We start from the raw sequence: 21675 nt of genomic DNA, 5'->3' as shown, positions 1-21675 counted from the left end.
ACATTTACAGGGCTATATATTATATGTATCAAACATAAGATACCATACTAAATACTATTATATAGCATATTATATATATTATTACATACACATATAATATAAATAAAAATAAATAATGTATATGCTATCTAACTATATTATATATTATAATTATATATTACATAGTTATAGGATGAAAAAAGCATGCCTAGTTTCCTTTTACATTTTCCTGATGTTGGAAAAAATTATTTTGAATATACATCAGTAGAATGTTACATTATAACTATTGAACTTGATTTACCTTCCGAAGTGATGAGTTTTCTGTAACAGTCATTCCTATGAAGCTTGCAGGATGGGCATATGACATTGCAAGGAAACTTAAATTTTTAAATGCAACATCAAGCTCAGAAAGACTTTTCTATGCAATTTACTGGCTCAGATGGCAGGATCCACAGATGGGGGATCAGTTAACAGTGATATGAAATTGAGAATAGCTCCGTTAACCTTTACTATGTGCCATATGCCTTGAAGTCAATAGAGTTATTTCTGTTTTATGCCACCATGCAGTGCAGTAAGAGTCTGGCATCATTTTTCTCACTCATAAATGGCGATAGCTGCATTTTAAAAAATTCATATCTTCATCTTATTCATGGAGCAAATATCTTAAAGTACCATTTAGCTTTGACATCCATGATAATGTTCTTAGACTTGGGCCTGGCTTTGTGCCACATGTTCATAGCATTTTGGTCTCCAATGAATTTCTACCTACTTTTTTTTATTGAGAAATGCTTTTTCTTGTCTTTCAGCAGTGATCGCTGTGCATAGTTCAAGATGCTTATCTGCTTTTCGTGGAGAAAAGTGAACAGGAGGACAAAATCATTTTCCTCATGGCCACACTACAGCACCAGGTTGCTTACAGATCAATGAAGAGGGTCATTCTTGGAGCCAGGGACACTTCACTGGCCGTATCTGTGCCCTAGTCAGAGGTGTGACTGCTACCCCTCTCCTGGAGCTCAACATCAGGAGCTCAGCTCCTGGAACTCAGCTTGGGCTGCAAAGCCCATCTCTGATACTCTATCAGCAACTAGGTAGTAAATGAGTGCAGCACTGCTAATGGTACCTAAGCTAGCCAGGCATGCTTAGGTGTGAGGAAGATAACTGGATTACCAAGTACCCTTGGCAAGACAGCAGAAAATGCACCCAATTCCTCTCTCTCTAAAGAATATTCACAACCAGAACATTAAAGCTACATTTTTCTACATTTATATAAACATCAAAACATTGTTAAATTGCAACAAAATGGAATTTTACTTACAAAAACTTTCACTGTGGAAAAGTCAATCTTGTCACTTCCTTCTCTTTTGAATTTGCACAATATGGTGCTACGGTCAGGCTTTTTGGTAATATTTTGGACAATGAACCATATCTTTTTGGTCTGTGCACCATTCATATAAGAGAGGTATACCTCTACCTCAGTTTTGGAAATATTCAAGTTGTCATTTTCTTTCTAGAGGAAAAAAATTAAGTTAGAAAACAGTCACTAAACGTGGTAAAATATAAAATGATCCTCAGCGACTATTTAAATAAGGATTTTTTTTTTTTAATTTTCAAACTTACATATATTTTTAATTCCAGATCAGGATCCAGTTCGGTGTGCAGCTGGTAGTTAATGAACACTGGGTCAGGGTGGTAGTGTAATTTGACACATGGTATAAAGGTAGTTTCTACTTTTAACATCATATCAACAACTTTTCCCTCTTTTGCATGGCTCAGACTTGGCGTTAAGTAATTATACTCAGATTCATTCCCAGGACACCTGGAGACCTTGAAAAGCAAAAGCAAAGCTGTAACTGTCATTAAGTACTCAATAGTAGGTACAATTACAAACAGAGGCATTCAAAATCATGTTAAAGTCTTCATGACTTCACGCATTTATCTGCTAAACCTGGGATCAGGGCTCCATGCAGAGTACCTGGAAAGTTTCTGTTGAGCCTATGTCTGCCTTTAAGCAGTTATCGCACTCTCTGCTTGCTACTTTAAGGCTGACTGCACACCTCTAAAGCAGGTATTTCCTGCAATGAGAAGACAGCATAGTGACCAGTGCTCGGGAGCTCTCCTTCGTTCCCCTCAAGGCAGGTCATGCGAGATGAGCAAGACAAACTCCTCAACATCCCTGGGATTAGGCTGGCCCCACCCTAGCTCCTTTTAGAAGGGGTGCATTACAGTCACCCCATGGAAGACTCCCTGGGGTGGTGCTGCTGTAATCTGGGCTCTGTGCTGCTAGCCCAGCAGGCAACAGGCTAAAGATTTGGTCCCAGCATCAGTGCCCACCCTTGTTGAGACACTGGCAATATTTGCGTTCTCAGCACAAATTGAGAGAAGTACAGTGACATGTGGGGAACCAGCATGTTGAGATCAAGAGAGGGGATCAACAGTAGGGAAAGTGCCTCCTCAGGTCACCTCCTTCTCCTCCAGTGGACACACATCTGGAGGGAGGACTCAAAGAGGACAGTCTGGGACAGAGCACCAAAAATAGACACAGGGCATCATGTAGAAGAGTAGCTTATGTTTATCCATGATCCTGTATCATTAGTATGTGGGCAACTGTAATCCTACAAGTGGTCATACTTATTTCAGTAGAAAGATTGATGTTAAGCATGTGTGTAAGTGTTTAAAAAATACTGAGATCTTCCTGAAACTCTGGGAAGAAAACCTACTCCCTTTGTTATTGTGAAGGAGATAATGACTTACAGTAAGGTTTGGTCTCAGGTCATCTGAAATAATCACACTGTCCACCACATTAAAATTTCTACCAGATGTGGTTATTCTGCGACCACCACTATTAAATAAAAACAACCAAACAAATAAAAGAGGTTAATACTGTAAGTTTTCTCACAGATAAATCCTACATTAAGGTTTTAGTGATAAATGAACTAACTGCATACATTTTGCTTTAGTAGCGGCCAATAAAATGAAGTCAAACTTCAGGACCAGATAATTTGCATGCTGGCCTCTCCTATTATACAAAGTTATTCTGAACATACTTGAACTATACACTGTTCTTCCCATTCTTTCTTCCTAAGGTTACAGTAAATCTTGTTTGCTAACAAAAAAACAAATGATCTGATAGTATGCATGTGCATGCTCCTTTTCATGGACTTCCGAACCTTTTTTATACTCATCAACCTAAGAACTGGATTGTAAGTTAACACTTTTAATACTCTATCCTGGGGAAAGAAAATCAGGCTGTTTCATTGTTCCAGAGTAGCTCTGGATGTGCTCAATTCCTGTTTTCTTCTGGACGACCTGACAGTGCTAGGCACCTCACAGGGAACATTTCTGGCAGCATTCAGACCATCTGTCTCAGTATGCACAATGGTGCTCGTGTCTGAGGGCTCTAGCTCACACTCTCTGGTGAATACGCCTGGAGTGGTTTAAGGTATTATTAATTTCCAGCTGCCTGCACTGCCCCTCACCTGGAGGGGAGGGAATGTGTCCTAGCTGCTCAGCTGCTGCAGCTGCCAGTCCAACATATTATCATGAATCCACACTTGCCAGTACTTTAAGCCAAGATGTCAGATTGAGAACTTGAAAGTGGGTAAAAATCCCTTCTGCTGCTCTGCTGTGCAGGCAGAGAGACAGGTGGAAAGCTGTGGCTGATAATATTTTAAACCACTATATAATTTTCACCACAACTGTTCTGTCAGAGTCACAAGTCTCCTGTAGAACATAGAAGAAGTCTGAATATGGCTCTTTTGCCTCTGTGAACCCAGGTCCTAAGACAAGTCTGTGCAAATCATCGCAGTGATGATTATTTTTGTTTTATCTTCAATTTGCTGACACTTCATAGTGTTTAGGAGGTAAAGGGTATATTCATAGTTATCCAAAATAAATTATGGAGGGAAATTAAAGTTAATCAGAGTTTAATTTGTGTGCTACCCAGATATTGGATTTAACTTTAAAACCAAGAGACTACTTTCTTATTCTACTAAGGAGTGTTTGGGGAGGAAAAAAGAATTTGAATAGAAATACAGAATTCCTTTTATAGCTATTGTGACTCTCTCTGAATAATAAATGCTAAGCCAGTTCACTGTGGTAAATTCACCCTCCACAGCAGGTTACTGCAGGTTCAACCTATGGCTCATTATCTCAGGCACTCTGCATTGCACATGAGCACAGTAGCATTTCCAGTTAGTACAGACACCATCTTTATGTCAGCTGCAGTCTGATGAAGTAAGCAGACTCATATTAGCCTTGTGGAACTACATTTTAGTAATTCAAAAAAGTGCAGGAAGACAAATTTTACCTGACCCAGGACGTATTTGGTGTGATTCCAAAACACGATGGCAGCGAAACATAATGCAATGTCACTGGTGATGAACATTTTCTCCCGTCAGCCTGTATGCAAACACTTTTGGCCTCTTTGCGTGTTGGTGGGAGAGTAAATGTCATCTGTGTATCATTTAGCACATTTCTGACTTGAATGCTGAAGGAGAAAGAAAACAGTCACAGATGCTGAATCACAGATGCCTCTCATTTGGTGTTACTACATGAAGCCTATAACCTAAAGCAAAGGACGAGGACAGAAGAGAAATGACTCTCTCTTTGAGTAGCCAGATGGAGGTGGAAAGAGAGAGCAGGGAGCTGAAAACACAAAGTAGGGCATCTTTTGAATGAAGTTGCTATGTGCCACAATAATTGCACAAGAGTGCAAAGATACTGCTTTTATGGCCTTAGAATAAGGCTATGTAATCTGATGTGTGATTTCACTCTTTATTGTGTACTTCTCTGTGCTACCAAAATGGTTTGTTAGCTCTTCAGAAATGAGTCTTCTGTTTCCCTTTCGGTCTTTATTTATTCCTTCCTTCTTCCCTTTTTTTCTTCTTTTTTTCCCTTCCTTCCTTCATTTCTTTCTCTCATTCTCTTTTTGTTTTGTGTGGTCCCCAGGAAATTCAAGGTTGAAGTAAAAATGGAATGGCATCATATGAATATTTTTTCAAGTGTTCGCTATACGAAACGTGCTTGGCAATCACAGGCAGCCATGGAAGCTGCACCTGAAAATGACTGATTCAGAGTAAGATAGCCTTGCGGGCTAGCATCAACACAAGCATCAACAGAGAAAAGTACAAGCTGTTGCATGAATGATTCCCCTTCCTGCCTTGTTGTCTGAGCTTTCACAAGCAGAATCTTAGAATAGTTGGGGGGTGTTTTGAGACAGAGGAGAGTCAAATAAAGCTGAGACTTTCCTATGACTTAACTTCTCTTTGGCTGCTGCAAGGCCTAGAAGGTCACGAGACCCAGAATTATCCTAACTATTGCTGAGAGATGAATTAGCTGGGGCAAGACCACAATCCAAAGGTGCACAAACTGCCCACCTAACCACTCCATCCCTTCTATAGTACCCGAACATGAAATTAAGCAGAAGTAAAATTAAAGCAGGAGTACAGAGCACCACTCTTTGCTAAGGAGAAGTCCATGAGAATGGCTCACAAAACTGCACAGCCAGAAGAAAATCTAGGTCTGGGTACATGTCATTTCCATCATGCAAAGCAAAAAAAATATTTTTCAGAGCTATGTTAACTCACATGTCTGGTTTACAGCCACTGATTCCCATCAGTATCAGTTTTATGCCTGATGCGCGTGTAAAGTTTTCTCCTTTGACTGTTAATTCACTTTTGCCTAATGTAGAAATCCACAAAGGCTCAATGGAATGAATTTTGATAGGCTATTAGAAAACAAAGCAAAACAAAATCTGGTTATAAAAAGACTGGGCTGTTAACTGATAGCAAAAGAAAAGCAATCACTATTCAGGAATACAGATTTGATGGCACTTGAATACATTTTTCAATTAATTTCCAATCTTGATAAGTTTGAATCTGATCCTGAAAAGTACTGGCAACCACAAATTCTTTACAAGCCAACTATTTTTACCTACCTAATTTATATTTCAATTTATTTCAAAATAAAGTTGCTAAAAAGAAGTATAATCTGTCATACTGGAATACACATATCACAAAAATCCAGCTTGAAATGATAAATTTTGTGTGACCTTCGAGGGACTAAGGAACAATGCAACAGGAGACAAAAACCCATGGTGCTATCACTGTGAGAGATAGAGAAACAAATGAAGGCATCCCTTGTGACCTGAAAAGGGGAAGCAGGGTCAAATCCTAGAATGAAAAGTCAAGAAAGTGCCCCAAATTAGCTTTACTGGCAAGTCTTTTCGAAGTCATATGTAGACCTAAAGGTACTACACAATTGCAGGGGTCTTTTGGTATTACATTCTGATGCAAAGAAGTTTACAGATCTATCTTCCAGCATTTAAAAATAATCCTAGTTTATTCTGATGATTTCACAGAATTACAGAAATGTGGCCAATTTTTAAACTGTGTTTTTCTTCACGTATCTTTTTCTTTGCTTATTCTTTTACTAACACTACTGAGCAAGAATTGAGATGTTTTACTAGCTTATTGACTTGAAGCATTTGACAGCATCTCATGTTTAACCAGTTTTATTGCTTCCCCAGTTTATCTTATAGATTTATACAGTCAGTTTCCTCCCTCTGCATCTTTCAGATAGAAAAGTGAAAACATCCAAAATAACAGGAAAATATGCATGTGAAACCAAAAACTGTTTGGCACCTTCTCAGGGAAATGACTTCAAACCTGGTTTTAGACTGCCTAGAAAAGTAGTCTAAAATAAGCTTTTACAATTTTGCTATTATCCAGATTTCTGCTGAGTTCACTTGTGAACAAGTCCATGGGCACGTTCAGCCTTTCAGCCTTCTGCCTTTATAAGGCTGGCTCATAACCCACCAACTCTGATACTGAGAACAGAGCTGGTACAGAACCTATATGCCAGCTAGGAAAGTCCCTACCACAGGGCTTTTCTCCCCACTCATCTTTTTATGTGTTTTATCTGAGCACAATCATGACTTTGGGCTCCTAGCCTGAGGTGACCACTTGGGTCACAGAATCCAGTTCTCTGCAAATTTGCCCGGTTCAGAAAGGTCCCTGGCATGTTTTGCCCACGTGCTACCACCACCCACAGAACGCTCCCCAGCACTCCAGAATAAACATGAGACCTGTCACAACTGAGCAAATACCACAACTTATGCCTTAAGAAAGAGTATGAGAGTGCAAAGGCTGAGGCCAGAAGCCCTACAAAAGCAGCGAATTTGCTGAAGAAATTCCTTTGCTCTGAGATGATTTCTGGACACAAGCAATTGAGGAGGGCAAAGCAAATCCCTGTCAAACTGCCTGGAGAGAAAAATTTGCTCCCACCCTGATCTAGGGATCAGTTTAACCCTCATCACGTGAGCAGGACAAATGAAGTAGAACCCTGAGCCTGTGAAGCACAAGTGCTTTACCCCACCTACATCCTGTCCCTGCCTGCGCACAGTCTCCCATGCACCAGAAGAAAGTAAGTATTCTCAGACAGACCCAGAAGCCAAATACTACAGAGAGGAGTACAAAATTGCTTCTGGGCTCTCACAAGTAACTAGCAGGAATCCTAAAGGATAGGATTAATACAATATAAATATAATATAAGCATGCGGAGATCCCCCAGCGCTACATCAAGACAAGGAGCATTAGGTGTCCTGTGCCCAGGGAAGCTGTAGGCCAATGTGGTGCTTCAGGGCTCAAGCTTTCTGCAAGGTGCTGGCAACACACGTCCGTGCTGGCTTGTGCTGGTCAGTGAGGGCTAACAGCGACCTTGCACTGCATTAAGAGAACATTGCACAGTATCTACAACAGTACTTCCTTTCCTTGGAAGAGCCAAGAGCTGCTTTGCACTAAGGCACACTCAAGGCATTTACCAGGTGCTGCTCAATTAGGCGTGTGAGGAGCAGGCTCCCTCTGCCCTCTTCTGAGCATCAGGGCCTCCAGGCCTTGGAGAAAATTAGACTTCCTCAAACTTCAGCTAACAGCCAGCATTTAAGCAAGGAAAGAGAAATTTCAGGACATGAAAAGATAGTACGGTTATAGAGAACATTTATCCTGCTTCATTTCTTTTTACGTTAAACAGAAATCATGACAAAAATGGTTCATTCTTGAAGTCTCACCCCTGAATTATGCCTTTCCTGCAGCTAAATGACACCAACTTCCCTGCTGAATTCTGTCTCAGACTTTTGGTTTTAGTGCTAAGCCAAGCTAGCCCGAGGTACTTGAGTGCCTCTTTCCTGACTGTGGCTGTCAGCAACACTTACATTTCTCAGCAACAAAGAAACTGTGAATTCCACCTCTGAATGCGGAGGAAATAAAGCTTCTGTAAGAGCTAGCTGGGGTCTGCAGTGCTCATATCCTTAGCAAAAAAGAGCCACTGACCTTTCAGTTTCTGCATGCAAAGCCCCTGCCTGGCAGGAAGAGAGACTCCCAGCAATAAGAGGCAGAAGACAGAAGAGAGGCAGGAAGATATTTGTAAATATCAGTAGTTGTGAGGCATGCAGATACGATGGTGATGAAAGCAACATAAACACATAGAGAGTCATACATAAAGCGTGCACCAGGTCCTCAAGTAATGTATATTAGCACGACCCTGTCAACTTCAATAGAGCGACACATTTCTGAGATTTAGCCCTCTGTCCTCTGGACAGTGTAACACTTCCCTGGGGTTGTGAAAACAGTGACAGCTACACTCAGAAGTGTGGTTAGCATGGCTGCAGGTCACAGGGAGACATTTGGCAGCAGTCAGGTTTCCGCAGCCTCTGCCACCTTGGGCAGCTCATCCCCTTTCCTGCACAACCCCTTCTCTAGTGCTGGCACAAAACTCTGAGGCTACAGGGAGAACTGGATCATGGAACTGACCCAGATGAAAAATAACCTGCCAAAAGAAAACATTTATTTCCAGCCAAATCAGCTCCCCAATCTAGCTTGCTCGCACAACCACTCAAACCGCACAAGGAGGAGGAGGAAGGTGCATGCATAGAAGCCAGCAGCTGGCGTCAGGAAGGAGGGCTGGGACTGTCATCAAAGAAAAGTATATTAAATTAAAATTAAACTAAATCAAACTAAATGCTTGACTCGGGCTATGTGAAAACACAAATCCTCTTTCTTAGTCCTCTAATATGTTCCTCTTAAAGCAAGAGCAGTAAAAGGTGAGCAGGATATCAAATGCAATTTAAAGTCCTCTGAATATATTAACTTCTAAATAAACATCTGCCTTTGGACTGCCTTTAGAGCTTTCACAGCCTTGTCCATCACTGTCTCTCCAAAACAAGGCATGTGGAAGAAAGCCATCTCCCAGGCAATTTCAGCTGTTTACCAATGTCAAATTAATGCACTTGGAAGCACAGCAAAGAATTTCCTCTGTTCTTTAATCAGCAATAATGCTTTATATGCAGACCAAATCCAGAATATCAGTATTCAGAAGCAAAAATATTACAGTCCCATTGTCTCTGTGGAAAACAAAATGGAATTTTTTTTAAGAAACCTCAGCTGAACATCTGGATTTAAGAGGAAATTCTCTTTTTCACAGGTAAAAGTTTGGGTAGTTCTAATAAGACATTTGGAGATAAGAACACAATGTCTATTTATACCAACCACACTATCACTCACACAAAGGCAGAAACCAAGAACTGTAGGCAGCAAATCTCTATGTACTTGCTCATCAGTCAAACTCCACTTCACTACTCATTTCTCTCCTAACACCTGCATGTCATAAGCAACCACGGATGACAAGATTACTCATCTTTATGAAAAAAGTAAAGCATTTTGGCACCATAAAGAATGAAGGGATAACCCTGTGGTTAAAGCACTGGCCTGTGAGGTAAGAGGGCTGAGTTCACATATGGGTCTGTATCATTTCAGTAGAGAACTTAAGGATCAGATTCACAAGGGTACTTTGGCATCAGCAACACTCCTTCCTTCCCAGTGACCCAGTCTGAACAGGAGGGGTGGAGTGCAGCTCCATCCCCAGTTTTGTCTACAGTCTGGAAGCAAGGAAAACTTTTCTGGAAGTAGGAGCCAAGGATTTCCTAACACCAGGGATTCCAGTTCCTGGATGCGTCCCCTAGCCACTTGTCTGTTACCCAGAAAGTGGGTGGCACATCCTCCCCTTCCTTTTGTTCTCCTGGCAGCTATTTTTTTTTAAGAGAAACTGTGATCTGGGTGCATAAAATGAGAAGGAGGTTTGCGGCTCTAAAACCTAGTTTCACAGAATTGTCTGTGATAGCAGCTCTCAAAGAGGCATTTAAGTCCTGGCAAGAGGCTAAGTCAGAGATGTTCTCCTCTGTTATTTATTTACTTATTTATTTTGGTCAGCTTAGATATCCCAGTACTCAGCACAGTGACTCTTGTGGAGTACCTAAGTAGAGTGTGCTTGGACTCTGGTACTTAAGGCAATATTGCAAATTCTGCACCTAGAGGCAGGCACTTGACTTTTACAGTGTTTATTGTCACAACGCCTGGATCTGAAACTCAAATTTTTGTTTGTGCCTTTAAGCAGTATAATAAGGAAAAGTACTAATTCAAGTTCTGCACTATCTTTCTATATAACTGTCTACCTCCTCATCTCTACCCTTACTGTTTCTGCAAAGTTCCTTCCTTTTACATGAATTTCTCCCCCAGCCCACAGTATCTCAATAATGTCAATCTCAAAATGCTAACTAACCTCTGCCTTCTGCACAGCGGTGTTCCCCTCGGAAGCAGCAGTGGCATTACAACTATCCTGAAAAAAAAATCAGCATTTCTCCATGTCAGGACAAGGAAGAGACAAATTGCTGCTCAGATGTAAGAAATACAAGGAAAAAAAACTACAGGAGATTCCAGTCCTCCCCACCAAACTTCACCTGGCAGGCAGTGGCAGGAGAGACACTCTTCCTTTTACAGCTGGCACACTCACCCTTGTGTATACATCGTGAGCAGCTGGCAACACAGAAAACAGAGTTTTTGTAAGACACAGGGACTCAATATAGATTCAACCATGAATGTGAAATTTCAAGTGACAGAAAGAAGCACAGACCCAAGAGAACAATCCGGCAAACATATAATGAAATGTGTAAAACATACACATTGTGTTTACCTTCCAAGAATATTGTTCTGTACTGCTTATTCTGAAGACAAATTTAGTACAAAATATAATTTATGATGTGGGTCATATACTTATGAAAAGCATGAAGCAGACAGAATACTCTGTGTTTCATTTTGCTGTGGTTTTCTAGTAAGTGGCCAGGTCATGTTTTTTATCCAGAGAAGGGCAGAAAAAAACATCACTGAATCTTTCACAGCTTTCCTGCAGAATTTCTGTTCTGCATCTGCAGTGTTAACAAGTACTACTGCTAAAAAGATACATGCCAACTGGAGACAAGTTTGTCCCTGTCTCGCTCTGGAATACATCAGTCAGCATGAACAAGGGCCGACAGCAGCAAAGCTCCCCTCTGCATGCGCTGAAAAGTACTGCGCTTTAGAGAATGACAGTTCCTTCCCTGTGTTGCTCCAGAGCCAGGGAAGTGACGTACCAATTCTCAAAAAGCAGGAGTTCAGCCTCCTCCCAGGAGCCCAGGAATTAACCTCTCCATACAGGGAAGAGCAGAGCTCTGAAAGGGAGCGCTGTGGTTACCTGGAGTGTACGTTAGCCAGATCTTTCTAAGGTCTCACACCTACGTAGCATAAAGGGTTGGTCAATGTGCTGGGCACAAACTATTTCTGCTGAGAGCTCAGAACAAAGACTATGGCTCTGAAGAATACTTTGAACTGAACAACAGGTATTCGTTGTTACTATTAGCAGACAAAGTGTTACTTTCTGCTTTAACTGTACTCATGATACGTGTGTATTTAAATGGCATCTTGATCAATTAAAAAACAACTCCTAAAGGTGACTTTTACGGAAGCGCTTGACTCTTTCAGTTGACTGAAACTCCTCTGATCCAGGTTTTATTCTGAGCTAATTACAGGCGGCCCTCCTTTCTCACACAGAAGAAAAAGGATTTTAATATCATTGTGCCATCCTTCATTATCTCATCAGGCACTTGTCATAAGTGACCAGCATTGTAATAACTCTGCTATAGCTGCCAAGGTCCTGATAAACAACAGAAGCTTCACATGAAAGTAGCTTTCTAAGAACAAAGAAAGAGAGGAGAAAGAGGAAATGGGCCCAGAAAGGGGTTTTTGCTATCTCTGGTGTACAAAGGTACTTCCTTTGTAAATCAAAATCTAACCAAAAAAAGAGCAATCGGATTTCAGCCCCCCTCTCTGCACACTCATATAACCCCTTCGATGAGCTTCAACAAGAAAGAGGTTCTTACTTTTTCAACTGAAATGTTTGTGTGATATTCCAAGTGCTTGAGGACAGCGATGCTTCGAGAACTAGACAATCTGGAAAAATGTGACTGTTAGACATATGCTGGATATTACAAGAGATTGCTGTAAAAAAAAAACAATCGACTTGAAGTCTCATGTGTCTTCATCTGTTCTCTACATGGTATGCACTTCTTTTTTCTCTCATATACACATTCACGCACACTTCTGACCAATAAAAATAATGAAATTTTGTCCTTCAACAGCACCTTTTAGAACCTTATTCAAAGACTTTACACATACTCCCTAATTAACCTTGATGTCATCTCTGCAAGATACAGAAAAGTAATATTATTGTCAGGATACAGATGAGGAAATGCCAGCATGAAGTAGAGATATAAAATCACATCTCAAGAGCACATAGTCTACCTGTAGCACAGCCAGACTCTGAATTCAAGCCTTCTAAGGCAACAGACTGTTCTAATGCAAGATATCCCAACATATCCATACTTCTCCCTTTTTGTCTCACTTAGTCTCAGAGTCTTCTTTTGTAATCTATGTAGTAGTAATTTTCATTCTATTTAAATCTTTTATGATTGCATGAATCAATTTGCTATTATTTCAGCTCATAATTACTGTACCAACAATTCACTGGCAGCTGTGGAATGAAAGAATATCTTCTTCTCCCATGAGCAGAATACCACATCGAAGAGCAGAGTTAGATATACCACTTAAACCATGGTCCCTTTCATATGTGTGCTTGCAGATGTGTATGTGTGCAAAATGAATAACTGTCTGATATCAAATGAAACCCATGTGTGCAGAGTCTTCTGGCTTCTCTGTGCTAAGAAGTAGATGGTTTCTTAATATGTGGAAGCTACACATTTAAGGTATACCTATTCTGCAAAGGTACAGAAATCACAGGCTGGCTTGTTCAGATGAGAGCCAGCTTTGACTACACCTCACACAAGTCAGGATACTTCTGCAAGTATCCTAATACTCATGATACCCTAACCATCACCTACTAAAGACAATGGCTTTTCTTCTTGATTCTCAAATCAGTATTAAGACAGGAACTTGACACACAAAATAGATATGATAGGCATTATGATATGCAAAGGCCACAGGATGATCTCCTGAGATCTCGATGTTGCAAGGAACCTGTCTCAGGGATAAGGATGCCCTAGAGAGAGCTTTTTGCAGCACTGCAATCCACAAAAAGACAGGACATTGCTAACATTTCATTCCTCTTCCTACACAAAGTTATTATAAGAGAATCAGATTTATGCAAAATGTTACGTATCTTTTGGGCTACATTATCTAGAAAAGGATGAAGGCAGGCACTTATCTAAACTTTCTATTTCCTCTTCATGTAACTTAAAAATACATAGCATTCTTGAGTTTGTTCTCTTTACTCTCAGTTTAGATCTAAACTCTCTTTTGTGTTCTAACAAAATCAAAAAAAGCGTAAATTCAAACTGTAAAGAGTTCTGTGCTTATACAGACCCCTGAAACAATGCAGGAAGGATTTTCTCCTTCTATTAATCAAATAACACCCTGCTGTAAAGGTTGAGACCAAAGCCTACAGAACAGCTCAAAAATTCCAGTGGTCCAGACATTTAATTCACCACCTCATTCAAAGATCTACAACAACCCCAAAAATGTGATCATGTGATCCACAAGTTTCTCAGGTCTGTGTTTCTGAGCACTACTGGTAAGCAAACTAGTACAAGAATTATTATGTGATGATTCAACCACTAACTTGGAAACATAAATCAAGTCAAACACAAAAAAATAAACCAGCCATATTATCCCTGAAGCATGTATTTTTCTGCTTATCTACAGGTAGTATCCTCTATATTGAATATATAGTGAAAATTGTTTTCTGACAAGTATCTAAAGTAGGTTGAAATAGTTAACTAAATGTGAAGATTATTTTCTGTATAGACATTTGCAGTCAAATTCTCCTCTTATTTATGCTGGTACAGCTTCCTGCAAAAACAAATTATGTTTGCAGATGAGAGAAAGGCTAAGGTGGGTTAATTTTTGGAAGCAGAGCACTGACGAACACACTTCCATGACTCCAGCCAATTTGCTTGTACTTGTAGCTACCCTAAGTTTCCTTGCATAGCTGGTAGCCACACCACGTAGACACACTCCTAAAAAGACTAAGCTGCTATAAGCCGAATTGAGGAATCTGCTTCTAGCTATTAATGTTAAAATACTATAGTTCTTCTAGAGAGCATTCTATACTTAAAAAAACTTTAATTATCAAGAATAGTGTAAATACACTCAAATCACTTGCCAGAACAGGAATCTTTTTTTTTCAAAGTCATTTAATAAAAAGCATTACCTACGCTTACATGCATTAGGCCTCTGTTTGTGCTCAGTTCTCCTCAGTAATAAAAGACAATGAATAAATATGAAATAAATGGAATATTAAAACATACCATTATCAGCTATCACTGGTGTAGTTAGATTGCAGAAACAGGAGGAGTTTTTCAGCATTACATTTTCATAAAGTATTTCAACAGGTTTTATAATTTTTACCATACAAGAAGTAAGGATTTTGCTTATACTTGCAGTCACAGCAACCTATAAAAACATAAAAAATACAACAGATTTCTTGTAATACTTGTTAAGCTGTCATCTTGTCTTTACAGAAAACTTCAAACTATGGAATGTACAAAAGAAAATTTTCGTGGCAGAAACAGACAATTTACTAGATATCCTCTCAAAGGAAAAAGCCTCTCCCAACTGGAGAAGCAATACAAAAAGAGTGCTGAAAGGAACAAATTGCTTAGTTACTGAAATTAAATAGACCTGTAAATTATGTCAGGAGAACAATTTGGAACATTTAGGAATTTCATGCAAGAATTTTGCCATATCAGTGCTATATGCTGTCTCTTAAAAATATTTGAGCAAGAATGTGTAACTCCTCATAGAAAGCTTACTTTTGCATCAATATACAAAGTGCACTTAATTAGGAAACAGAAATTGTCTTATCATGAATTATCCTTTGTTCTGGCAGACAGTGCTTTACAAATACAAGCACATTAGTGCATGCAATCAGGAAGCCAGGAACAATAGCAGCCAAATTAAGTGGCCAGTCACAATACTTGAAAATCAAATACTCAAGGCTGTTTGCTCTGAGCAGACACTGAATAAACACTAACATCAAACACTTAAAGACTTATTTGTGTTAGCACATATGTCCCAATGAATGTTTTGTAGTTTGTTATAAAGCTTAGAAGGTAAATAATATGCTTGATATATACTCACCAAAAATACTAAAATAACTGATATAATGGAAGCAACACCCTTGTCAGCACAGTGAATATTTGAGTCAGTATCATGAAGTATAGCTTGAGGATATGTTTTATAACAGAGGAAGAGAACATCTGTTTGATCTACACATTCAGCTTACTGGGTTTGTCTATATATTTACCAATTGTTTAGATAAGAGCAACTAATATATGGAGCACAGTGACAAAAGAAAGAAAGCTGCAATAAGTGACAGAACACCACAAGTAAAATCACAATAAACAAATATGCATAAAGCTGCATGTACATACCTGATTTCTGGCAGGGAAACTTAGCAGGATTTTCAGATCTTTATCAGGTGCATGTGAAATGTTATACCAACCATTTATGCTGTTTGAACGTATACAATTCTCTTTTAATGTGCACCTAAAAGTATACATAAAATTATACTAGCCTCCTTATGGTGGCTTTGATTGCAGATACTGTACTTCAACTTATTTAATGCTATTGATTTTTTACAGGAACACGATTGATTTTTTTACAGGAATACAGTAACAGCCACAAAAAGCTCCAGGAAAACAATCAGGAAAATCTTCTGCTTATCAAAATAAATTACAACACATTAATGTATGCTCTAGGGTCCTGACTAAGTCAATGGGACTCAAGGAAATATTAGATGATTGGCCAGAAATGATGGGCTTCATAGCTTGGGCTGGAATTCACTACCCCTAACTGTAGACTCTTTCAACGTAGAGCTCCAGACCTGATCCTTCAGTTCCCTCTACACTCAATGGAGAGACCTGGGCTATTTTAGGGTGTGATTCACCCCATCTATTTTAGACATTCACACAAAAATGAGATGAATTACACCAGAGAGAAACTGCTCTTTCCACTGAATGTAAGGGGAGCTGAGGTTGAAGCTCAGATGTAGAGCTATGCTATAGACAAGTACAGTTGATGAGATGAATCATTCCTATTAATCTTGTTCACTGTCCACTGATCTGAGGTACTTCAAAATAGATTTCTCCATCTTCAAGAATAAATTCAATTTCAGAAGTAGGATGGCACAAAGTACATAAAAATGTTACAGAGAGCAAATTGTTGGAAATAGAAAGTATACAGTAGACAGCACAAAATTTTGAAAGAAAGAGGAAATACTGGGAGATATAAACACTATAAAGATCACAATTATTAATACACACAAAAAAACAGAACATCAGCAAACAAAATTAGATGGAAAATCTCTCAGTTTGAAAAGTGAATCCTTAAAACAGCAGAGTGGAGAGTTAATGAACAATCCATAGCTTAACTCTTATTTTCAGATAGCTAGCAAGTCAATACAAGCAAGTTCTCACTGCATATATCTAAATATTTTAATAGTGTTCATATCTAGATATTACATAAAATATTTTCCCTCAGACTGTTTGAATTAGGTAGAACAAAAGAAGTATGAGGCCTCAATTCCACGAAAAAGCAGAAGCACATGTAGCCTCAACTACGTGACCAGTTGCATGCGCATTAATGAACTATTCCTTTGCTAAACATTAGATATGTGTACTTGATTCCAAAGCATTGGCATTTACAAAAACTTTTCATGAGGATTTCAGAGCTCACTGTATAAACACATTTAGATAGAAGGTTTTTTTTTTTTCTGCAGAAGAAAAAAGAAATGAAAGACTTTTAAGAAAAATGTCTACCACTTTCCAAAATGCCTGAAGTAACTCCACAAACAGACCAGATAGCTATCTTCTCTGTAAATCAAGTTGCTGGCAGCAGGAATGCAGTTAAGCACAAGGTCACTTCCTGTGTGGTCTAACTGAGGAAATGGAGTTCCTGCTGTATAAGAACATCAGTTTTGCATTTGAATACATTCAGATCATAACTATACTATAATAAATTAAGCGTATGTTTGACATATTTTAAATTTAGTTAACTAGGTCAAATTTTGGTCTCATGCATATCTCTCTTCACATTACTGAGATCACTAAGGTCCATAAACGCCACAATTTTTGAACCGCAGAGGGCAAGATCTGTTAGCAACAGATATCTATAAACCTGTATGCTCAGGGATGTATAGGTAACTAACTCTCACTAGGAATGAGATGCAGGAGACAGACATCCAATAGTTTCTGATGGTCTGAGGATCTCACTGTTGAAGATGTGAAGAAACACATTTACCATATTTGGCACAAGACAAGCATATAGATTTCAGTGCCACTAATACTAAAGAAGAAAACTATAAAATTGAATCTCTAAAACTGCCCAGGACAAAGATATCTGCATTCTTAGATTGCCTGAGCAATAGAAGTAATGAGCCAGTTTCCGTTGTCTATGAAGAAGGATCTAACAGTTACATGGCAAAAAAGTAATGTCAGCCAGGACCCAAGACTGTGCATGTTTTCTTGCTAGGGAAAATATTTTTTTGCTGTTCTAAAAGCTGGCCTTTAACACTTATGTGCTAAAGGGAACGGTCATTTTGTAGGAAGTATCAGCAAAGAGGAAAGTACAACATCTAGTGCCTCTCAGCAAAAATTCTCACAATTGCCTTGTACAGGCCAATAATACAGCAAGTGGACAAGAAGATCACTTGCTTAAGGATGAGATATTTTGTTGTAGTCCTATTTCAAGACAATCTACATTGTTTGTGAGTCTATTGGAATGAACATAACAGACAAACATTATTGAGAACCACATGCTGCTGAGAAGGTTTAATCAGCATATTCAGGTTCAGACAGCTCCTAAGAAAGCAGGGGAAAAAGTTCAATAGATCAAAGTAGCTGAAAATTTCTGGAGTTTAGTTTTGCCAGCAAGATAGACTGGGCCAGACTCTATACAACATGAAAGAGAATTATGGGACAGGGCAGCAAGAAAGAACAAAAAGCAAAGAATGAGATTCATTAGTCATCCCTGGGAAGGGAGCAAATTTAGAGAGAAGGAGCCTGAGGCTTCCATGAGAGATGAAGGGGCAGTATCTGCTTTAAGTACTCAGCGAATCAGATTTCCAACATGCACAGATTTGTGTACTGAGAAAAGCAGAGAGAAGAATTTCTCTAATCTTTCACAGCAAGCTAGTTCTTTACGCCACTGTTACATTGACTACAGGTCCTTCTGAGTTTTTTCTCTGTCTTGCTATAATATGCTGATTGCCTTGTAGAACAGGAACATGATTTCAGAGAAAGTTTTGGTTTGATTTTCCAAGATACTAACCCCCAGAAGAAGTCCGTAGATGCCACAAGCACTGACCAAATTTGAAAGTCGGGTTCATCATACCAGATAACTAAGAAACACTGTACTATTTCCACATTGAAATCCATGGAAAATATCAGTGCTTTGTATTGGAGTAATTTCAACATACTTCAGGTAAATCTGATTCATCTGAAGAAAATCAATATACATTAAGAGAAATCATACTATGCTATGACTAATTCTTTTGAATGCGTGTAAGTGAAAAGGAGAATTTATACCTTTGTTCCTGTGGAACAAGGAATAGAAATATTTTGTTTCATTTTGTTTTTACTTCCAATGGGATATGTGTATTTTTTCATCGAAACATTAGATTTGAATCCACACTGTCTTTAAAATGAAGCACTGCTAAAAGGTTTTATTAAAAACTGGAATGCACATTTAATATAAGATATATTCTCTAGTTAGTGTAACATATATAATCAGCCTCCTTAACACAAAATCAACACTTTTGTCTCCTGACAACACCAAGTATATTTTTCCAAATAACAAAAATCTACTATGGTGATTTGTACATTTTTTTTATGTATTTGTATGCATGTATGTATTGTACACGTGTCCTGAATTTACTAAAAACTTCTGCTAAAAACATTTCTTTCTTTTTCTAAAGCTTCACTCAGAGCTATATCTTCACAAACACAAACATTTAATGATGATAAGTGCCTAACAAAGAAAAATGATGTAAGTGTTAAAGGGAATCATGTTACAGTAATTCACTTTTTCTCCAAAAGAGTAAATTATCTCTGTTTCAACCAGGTGGAAACTTTTGGTGATTTCCCTCATAAATAGGGGATTTACTGACTAGTAACTCCTATTTTCAAGCTTTTTATAAGGTAATTAAAAGCCAGAAAAGTTTAACACCCTTAACATAAACAGCCTCTAACAAGAGAGGAAAAGAAGTTTGAAGAAAACACATGAAAGAACAAAAATCTAGTTTCTTTTAATAGCCACTTTTGCAAACACAAACAAGTAAGTCTTCAACAACATCATGCTGACACTGAAAGAAATCAACGTGTGTAGTATTAACCTTATAAGGGAAGATCACTAGTGGAATTCCTCAAAAATCAATGTTGTAACCTTTTTTGCTTAATGTTTTAGTCATTGATGAACTGGCATAAAAAGAAGGTATATCCTGATGACATCTGCTGATGATATCAAGTTGAGACCATCATGCAGAGAAGAATCAGAATATCACACAGGAAAACTTGGATGACCTTGAAATACGATGACATTACATGGCACAAAATACAAGAACATGTACTTAGAGCAATAGAAACCTCTCAACCCATATGTGCTTTAGACTGGAAACTTATTAGTTGGGGGAAAAAAAACAGAACAAAGAAAGAGAAGGACCTGGGGGCTTTATTCGATCGCGGATGATTGTGGCCCATCAACGTGATGCAGTCATGAAGAAGACATTTGCAATATCTGGACGTATCAATTAAAGTGCTTGCTGGACAAACTGGGAAGGATTAAACACCACTGAGCAAGGTGACAGCTCTTCTTAAATACTGTGACAGTCCTAGTCATCCCTATTTAAAAAACATGCATAAAAATTGCACAGAGGTGCTATCATTCAATTTGCTGTGTTAGTGTAGCAAAATGAAACTAAAGAAGGGATTGCTTTCACAATTATATTGAGGTGATAAATATGAGGGAGGGGGAAAATCCCTTTAAAATAATGTTGTCACCAGAAGAATGGGTATAACTATCTATGAGTACATTTGTGATGAAAACAAGGAGAAATATTTTAAAGCAGCAGAACAATGAAGCTCTTGGACAGCCAGCCAATCTGAGCACTGAGGAAAGCCTTCCTCAGTTCAGGACAGGGCTTGATCAGTGTGAGTGGGTTTACATGGTGTGGTTGCTTGCAATAGTCAGGACTAGCCTTGATGACCTGGGAAGTCCTTCAAGTCCAGTCTTTCCACATCCAGAAGTATAGTACAGCAGTTTTGAAACCCAATTCAAAAAAGCTTCAAAACTCATGACTTGAATGGGAAGATGAAGTGTTTAGAAAATCATTCTCGACTGGCCTAAAGCAAAAGGCAATGGTTACAAAGCAAGGAAATGTCAATGTTGAAGTCAGCTGAGCACTCTTTTCCTCTTTTTATAAGCAAGACGCTGCCCAGCTATCAAGCTGTTTCAAGCATGTGTACATAATTGCATATCCCAGTCAATGTTTGAATCCAGAACATCTATTTTAAAACCAAATTTCTTTTTAGAAAAAATCTTTTTAGAAAAAGAATTCTAAAATCATTTCTTTTTAGCCCAACATAAATTTTATGCGCAAACCTAAAAAATCTGAGGATTAACATATGCTCTAAAAGGCACAGAGTACCTTTTCACACGAATCATAAAATCATAGAATCAGTAAGGTTGGAAGGGACCTCGGGAGATCATCTAGTCCAACCTCCCTGCTCAGCAGGGTCACCTACAGCATGGTAGACAGGGTTGCATCCAGGCAGGCCTTGAAGCTCTCCAGAGAAGGAGACTCCACAACCTCTCTGGGCAACCTGGTCCAGTGCTCCGTCACTCTCACAGTGAAGAAATTCCCCCTCATGTTCAGGTGGAACTTCCTGTGCTTCAATTTCTGCCCGTTGCCTCTTGTCCTGTTGCTTGGCACCACTGAGAAGAGTTTGTCCCCATCCCCTTGACACCCTCCCTTCAGGTACTTGTACACATTGATAAGATCCCCCCTCAGTCTTCTCTTCCCCAGGCTGAAGAGGCCCAGCTCTTGCAGCCGTTCCTCATAGGGCAGGTGCTCCAGCCCTCTGATCATCTTCGTAGCCCTGCGCTGGACTCTCTCTAGTAGTTCCATGTTTCTCTTGTACTGGGGAGCCCAGAACTGGACACAGTACTCGAGATGAGGCCCCTGAGTAGAGGGGCAGGATCACTTCCCTTGACCTGCCGGCAACACTCTTCCTAATGCTGCCCAAGATACCATTGGCCTTCT

General features: G+C 39.1%; 1 protein-coding gene across 1 annotated transcript in view; it reads right to left on the bottom strand.

Annotated features, from left to right (window-relative positions):
* The window catches only part of PLXNC1 (plexin C1), a 68985-nt gene that overhangs the window by 30085 nt on the left and 17225 nt on the right, over window positions 1–21675 (bottom strand). Inside the window, exons 5-14 of the mRNA XM_062570847.1 lie at window positions 15791–15905; window positions 14666–14810; window positions 12224–12293; window positions 10769–10844; window positions 10591–10647; window positions 5565–5704; window positions 4286–4465; window positions 2731–2818; window positions 1597–1803; window positions 1295–1486 (exon numbers count right to left, since the gene is read on the bottom strand). Of these exons, the coding sequence (XP_062426831.1) occupies window positions 1295–1486; window positions 1597–1803; window positions 2731–2818; window positions 4286–4465; window positions 5565–5704; window positions 10591–10647; window positions 10769–10844; window positions 12224–12293; window positions 14666–14810; window positions 15791–15905 (1270 nt within the window). The remainder of the gene's footprint in view (window positions 1–1294; window positions 1487–1596; window positions 1804–2730; window positions 2819–4285; window positions 4466–5564; window positions 5705–10590; window positions 10648–10768; window positions 10845–12223; window positions 12294–14665; window positions 14811–15790; window positions 15906–21675) is intronic.

This window comes from Rhea pennata, chromosome 1 (genome assembly GCF_028389875.1).
Source record: "Rhea pennata isolate bPtePen1 chromosome 1, bPtePen1.pri, whole genome shotgun sequence".
Taxonomy (NCBI): Eukaryota; Metazoa; Chordata; class Aves; order Rheiformes; family Rheidae; genus Rhea; species Rhea pennata.
The sequence above is the reverse complement of the archived record's forward strand: the minus strand, read 5'-3'. Positions and strand labels throughout refer to the sequence as shown.